This window comes from Asparagus officinalis, chromosome 4, assembly GCF_001876935.1.
Source record: "Asparagus officinalis chromosome 4, Aspof.V1, whole genome shotgun sequence".
NCBI classification, from domain to species: Eukaryota; Viridiplantae; Streptophyta; class Magnoliopsida; order Asparagales; family Asparagaceae; genus Asparagus; species Asparagus officinalis.
Genome location: NC_033797.1, coordinates 38,171,515 through 38,178,413, shown reverse-complemented (window position 1 = coordinate 38,178,413; position 6,899 = coordinate 38,171,515). Strand labels below are relative to the sequence as shown.

General features: G+C 37.8%; 2 protein-coding genes across 2 annotated transcripts in view; one reads left to right on the top strand and one right to left on the bottom strand.

Moving 5' to 3' along the window:
• Nucleotides 1-625, bottom strand: part of LOC109838529 (probable inactive ATP-dependent zinc metalloprotease FTSHI 5, chloroplastic) — a 51,343-nt gene extending 50,718 nt beyond the window's left edge. The window contains exon 1 of the mRNA XM_020406962.1: nt 618-625. Coding sequence (XP_020262551.1) covers nt 618-625 — 8 coding nt within the window. The remainder of the gene's footprint in view (nt 1-617) is intronic.
• LOC109838528 lies at nt 1,839-3,910 on the top strand. Its single transcript, XM_020406961.1, has 3 exons — nt 1,839-2,458; nt 2,588-3,229; nt 3,601-3,910. Exons 1-3 carry the CDS (start codon nt 1,839-1,841, stop codon nt 3,908-3,910), a joined length of 1,572 nt encoding a protein of 523 aa, XP_020262550.1.

Genomic DNA, 6,899 nt, shown 5'->3' with positions numbered 1-6,899 from the left:
CACCGGGCGTACTTGTAGCCTTGTAGGTGATGGGCCCACTTCTAAGTGGCTGTTTGGTTACGGGTATGGGATCTCCGATGATACTGATGCATGTAATAAGCGATTCTGAAGAAAAAAAACCATTATTAAGATAAAATTCCACCCCAAAAAATTTTTTCCATGGAAAATAGGAGCAATTTTTATTAGGGAAAAATGTTTCAAGGCCCCAAAAAAAAGATCCGGTTGTGGCTCAGACCCAACAAATAATTCCCTTAGCATTTAGCCCCATAAAATAGTGAAAATTATGGTTCAGTCCCAAAAGCCCATTCATATACATGTATTGGGTGTATTTTGACCAACATACCTAAATTACCATCATCTCTTTCACAGGAAAACCGGCTGAATGGGTTCCTCCTTTGACGGCGACCGCTCCCATCGCATTTAAGGCGAAGCGACGGGGGAAAGCGGGGGGGGGGGGGGGGGGGGCGGGCGACCTCCCTCCATTACTGTGCTACTTCATCAACCTTTATTATAAATCGGTTAGTTCTAGCTCTCACTCTCTCATTAATGAAATTAGGGTTTGTTCTTCAATTGTCAACCACCCTTATGCGCCTGAAATCCCCTCAATTACTTCTCACCTCCTCATAACTGTCCTCTAACTGTCCTCATAACTCTCACCCCCCCAATGGCCGCCGATGACTTAATTTGCATGGTGTCTTTAGGCAAGAATGCCATATTTATGAAGCTAAGGTCGACAACAAGCTTTTATGAACTGAAATATGGTGTGGCTGAAAGATTGAAAGTACCTGAAGAATCTTTTTCCTTGATATATAAATCTGAGAGGCACCCCCAACATGAGTTTTTCAGTTGAGAACGAAGATGACCTGAAGTGCATGTTGGAGCACAATCGAAATATTGGTTGTACGGAGATTCATATGCAGGCTGCTGTTAATGTAGAGTGTTCCACGTCAGGGAAGAAGCAGAAAGTTAATAGCGAAATGTAAGTAATTAATAAACTCTTTATAACATTGTGCTTAGTGTGATGTAAACACTGTTATCTTTTGGTCAACTTTCAATCACCCCTTCTGGGCTTTAAATCCCCTGAATGTAACCGTATAATTGCCCTCATAAATTTGAACAACCCCCAACGGGTTTCAAAGAGTTGATGAGCATGGTGCCGTCAGGCGATAATGCTATATTCTGCATGATTTGAAGTGCACGTTGGCAGGCGATAATGCTATATTCTGCATGATTTGAAGTGCACGTTGGAACGCAAGCAAATAACTAGAATTGTTCTGATTAAAATGCAAGATGTTGAAACGCAAGCAAATAACTAGAATTGTTCTGATTAAAATGCAAGATGTTGATGCCAAGTAGTGTCCTACTCTTGAGGAAAAAACAAAAAGTTATTACTGATTTGTAAGTAATACAATGAACTCTGTTTGAAACTAGGATATGTGTGATGTTAAAATTGTGATTTCAGGTTTCGATGCTACTTTGGGGAAAAATAGTTGTCATCGCTGATGGATACATTTTAACCCTTCAGCTTACAGGTTAATTATCTAAAATATATGTTAACTATTATATGAACATGTTAACTCTCTATGGAACATGTTATACTTTTCTTGAACATGTTAACTTTCGTCGTTCTGTGTTAACCATGTCCATTGTCTGTTAAATTCCACTGCTCTATGTTAAGTTTTATTCAAAATGGTTAATTTTACACCCAGTTAGTTAACTTTTGGAGTGTTGTGTTATGCATATTGTTAACTTTCGTCATAGTGCTGTTAACTTAAGTTATAAGAAGATAATTTAACATAGTGTGCATGATATCTCACTGGTTGATTAAATTGTGCAACATGGATGCCTCTTTGAATGTAGATTATAGTTGTCCTCCTCCAGGAAATACATCCAATTCAGAGAGAATCCAAACTGATTTTCCGTCTGGTGAGATTGTAATGAGGGCTGATGATATTCTCAATAACACTTCGAGCATTCCTCAATGGTGGCACACATCATTAACTGAAAAGGGGCAACAATTTGAAACCGTAACTGAATTGAGACTAGCTTTGCAATACTATTCCATGGCCAAAAATTTTGAATATGAATTTGTAAAGAATGAACCCAAATGTATCCGTGTTTGTTGTCGATATAAGGAGACATATGGATGCCCTTGGATGCTCTTTGCATCTCCTGTTAAAAGTGATAAAAGAATGGAAATCAAAAGGTTTGTGAATGAACACAGTTGCAGACAGCATTCTAACTTGTCAGGGCAATCACGGGCATCTCGCAAGTTCATAGCAGCCCAATTACGACCGGTATTAAAGGCACGACTTGAAATCCGCCCAATTGATGTGCAAAAGGACTTCCTCACTCGATTTGGATTGAGACTTGAATACAGTAAGATATGGTGGGGCAAAGAAAGAGCGCATGAGGATATGTATGGTGATAGCTATGAGGCTTATGATCAATTAAGATGGTAAATATTACACTTAATTTATAACTTATGTACAAATGTTTATCGTAGCCGCTTTAATGTTAATATATTACCCTTATGTTCCGATGTATTATATTTATTTACATGTCCAGAAGCGGCATTGTTGTACAGGTATGAGCAAATGGAGAAGCAAACGAATCCAGGAAGCTACATTTGCATTGACCAGAATAAAGGAAGGTTCAGAAGACTGTTTATATGTTATGCTGCTTGCATCCAGGATTTCTTAAATGGGTGTAGACCCCTTTTATTTTTGGATGAGACCTTTTTGAAAGACAGATATAAAGGCATGCTCCTAAGCGCCATAGCCTATGACGGAGACCAATGGATATTTCCACTTGCGTATTGTATATGTGATCAAGAAAATATTGATAATTGGAGATGGTTCCTACAAGGCCTGTGGTCCATACTGTATGAAAGGTTGGACCCGTACAATCCTCCCCACCAATTGGTAATTATTTCTGATGCCGACAAGGGGATTCGAGAAGCCGTGAGAGAATATTTCCCTGAAGCAATTCACTCACGCTGCGTTCTGCATCTAGTTAAAAATTTTAGATCAAAGCTCAAGGATTTGGGAATGAAGGCAAAGGACACGCAGGTTTTGGGGAATTTGCTCCAAACTGTTTGCTATAAATACACTATAGTGGAATGGAACGACTATATGAAGGAAATTTATGAGATAGCTCCAGTCGCATATGATATTGCAATTAATTACTCGCTAGAGCATTGGGCAAATGCCTTCTTCCCTGGCATTAGGTATGCATTCAATCATTATGACATTTTGCAGTTGATGTTAATTGTTATGCATATATGTGAAGTATCCTTTTTATAGGTTAACCTTCGCTGATATATGTTAACTTTCACCAATTGTTATGCATATATGTGAAGTATCCTTTTTATAGGTTAACCTTCGCTGATATATGTTAACTTTCACCAATATATGTTAACTATGATGTTTTCCTTTTTATAGGTTAACCTTCGCTGATATATGTTAACTTTCACCAATATATGTTAACTATGATGTTTTATGTTAGCCTTTAGCAGTATAGGTTAAGTTTTATAGTCACTTGTTAATAATATTACATACTATATGCCCATCATACTTCCTATTATGTTGTCCTTTGCAGATATGGCCATGTAACCTCTAATGTCGCAGAATCCTTTAACAGTTGGAGTCGTGAAGCCCGATTGTTACGTATCCTGCAAATGGTGGAGCATATCCGAAAACAACTTATGACTCGCATGAACAACAGACGGATAATGGCTGGTAAGTGGACAAGCTATCTTTGTCCTAAAGCTGAGCAGATTGTTAGAGAAAATATGGAAAAAGGGCGCACTTTAGAGATTAAGCGATCTAGAGATGATATTTTCAAAGCGCAATCACATAGAACCACTCTCGTTGATTTGGAGAATAGGACATGCACTTGCCGAGCTTGAGACGTAAACCGGATTCCTTGTGTCCATGCTTGTGCAGTCATTATTTATATGAAAAGAGATGTATATCAATATTGTGATTGGTTCATGTCCGTAGAAGCATTTAAAAAGAGCTACAATGAAATATTATATCCCATACTAGACTATGAGAAGCGGAGTGTGCCCAAGGATGAAATCCAGATTTTGCCACCAATTACCACTAAGAGGAGGGGAAGAAATAGAACAAGACGCATAAACAACAGAACCATATACAAACGGCCAATCAAATGTTCTCGGTGCAAAGTTAAAGGTCACAATAGAGCAACCTGCAATGAGCCCATCCGTGACTAGTGTGTTTCAGCTTCTAACAACAATACTTTTGTATGAGACATATAGATGGTTTTAAAGTTGTTAAGTATATAGCGTTGTACTTTTGTAATCTGTGATAATGCAAGCTATATTCATTTTGTTCATGCTATTAATAGAAACTGCAAGCATGAAAGACGTTTTTAGATCTACACCTGTCATGGCAAGATTCAAACGTTTAAATGGGTGACATCTCCAACATATTAGTCACTGTTCTAACGGCTAGCTGCCAAACTGTTCCAACAGCAATATTCCAACGGCTATTAAGTTGTTCCTTATGCAATATATAATGTGCATGTAGCAAAGTTATAAGCTTAATAGAAGTTCTAACTTTCCCTTCATTCCCTCTTGAGATTGCGAGATGAAAACGTCAGAGGGTGTTCAGTCATGCGAGGAGGTATGTTGTTTTTGTAACATTCCAACACCCATGAGGCAGTGCAAAAATAGGAGGAACAAGGGTAGATACTTCTGGCGATGTGCAAATTTCCCAAAGAGGCAATGCAAGTTTTTCGCTTGGGCTCACAGTGAAGATGTAATGGTAAGTAGGAATATTCCAGATTGCCCAGAAGTCCCCGTTGAAGATGATATGGCGGTCAAGGCAAAGCAGTTGAAGAAAGCACTGAAGCAAGCAAACCGCGAAGTTGAAAAATGGAAACTTTGTTCATTCTTCCTGTGTTGTTTTTGTATGGTTCTAATTTTCATCATCTTTGTCATCTGTAAGATGAAACTTAATTGAGAAGCTTGTTGTCGACCTTAGCTTCCACTGAATGATTAAAATGCAAATTTTCTGTAATTTTCTTATCTTGCTGAAATTGGTATCTATTTTGTGTCGGCGTTTACTGATAGTGGTAAATTATAAGCGTAATAGGTTAACTTTTACTAAAATGTTTTAGTATCAGAGCTATACGTTAACGTTTACTATAAATGGTTAGGTATCAGAGCTATATGTTAACTGTTACTGATAGTGGTTAAGTATGAGAGCTATATGTTATCTCTAACTGAAATTGGTCAAGTATCACGTGTATACCTTAACGTTTACTATAAATGGTTAAGTTTCAGAGCTATATGTTAACTCTTACTGATAGTGGTCAAGTTTTAGAGCTACATGTTAACTATTACAGATAGTGGTTAAGTTTCAGAGCTACGGGCTAACTTTTATTGAAAGTGGTTAAGTTTCAGAGCTATATGTTAACTCTTATTGATAGTGGTCAAGTTTTAGAGCTACATGTTAACTATTACTGATAGTGGTTAAGTTTCAGAGCTACGGGTTAACTTTTATTGAAAGTGGTTAACTTTCAGTGCTATATGTTGTCTTTCATACTTATATGACATACAATGCAAGTTTTATTCTCAGCACATCAGTGACATATTCTATCATCCCTTATAGCCTTGTTATGTATTGCATTTCAAACATTTTAGCAGCAAAGATTCCGCTGTCAACCAGTTACACAACCAGTTAAATACATCTCCTCGTCCAACCTACCCTCCAGTTAAATAAAAAGTGGAATACCACATGATATCTTAACTAGCAACTAGTTACACAACCTTTCTCTAGTTATACATCTAAATTAATATGCCTGTTAGTTTTGCTCCCACAGCAATCTGTTCAATACATAACTTTTTCGGACATCATTCACCCATCCTTTTCTAGCACATCCACGTAATTTTTCTGTTCCCATCCTTCAATTAGGAGTTCAGCTGCAAGCCTGGCACGGATGATGTCAGACTCGTCAGCGGGATTAGTTACCTGACTGGTATTTGTCCCTTGTATTATAGCCATTATATATAAAGGAACGAAAAGCCCACAATCAAACCTACATCATATACATTGTCCCTTGTATTATAGCCATTATATATAAAGGAACGAAAAGCCCACAATCAAACCTACATCATATACATTGGAAAGATAGTTAGATATTTCAAACCTACATCATATACATTGGAAAGATAGTTAGATATTTGATGCTGAATAAAATAAAAATGTTTAAATGTGTGAAACACTAACATTCCAGTCTGTTGCTCGTAAGGGACGGCTTCATATCGGAACTTCTTCCAAACATTATTAGATCAAAACCAGCCTTCATGTGATCCATGAAACCAATTACTTTATTTACTGGCTCCAGGTATGCATTGTGGCCTGCCGAGCTGTAATGCTTGATAACATCCTCGTCCAACCTTACTTCAGCAACATGCCAGTGGTCATGCCGCACAAGCGGGATAAGGAGTACTGATTTCTTTGCGGCAACATGCTTTTGTATGAATGAGATGTATAAAGGTGGGAAATCTGGGTTCACTGCATAAAGGCTGTGTTGTATTGCCAAGCAAATAATGATAAGCCATTTATAAATAGGAGTTAAAAAACATTAGGAGTTTGAAGCTAATGCTTACGCGGAAAAATGCTGATACAACCCCATATTTCATGCCAACAGAACCAATTTCTGGCCTCTCTAGCCATGTGCTGAGCCTATCTACAAGAGCTTCCATGACATGTTAACATACGTTGGAGAAGATGCAAATTAGATTGCATAACATCTCAACACGCAGTAAATCCAAGTATTGCGTAAAAGATTAACATATTAAACTTGCATGGTCATCGATACGCCCGCCACGTAGAAGTTAAAGAAGCTCCGTTGAATCAATGCTGCTG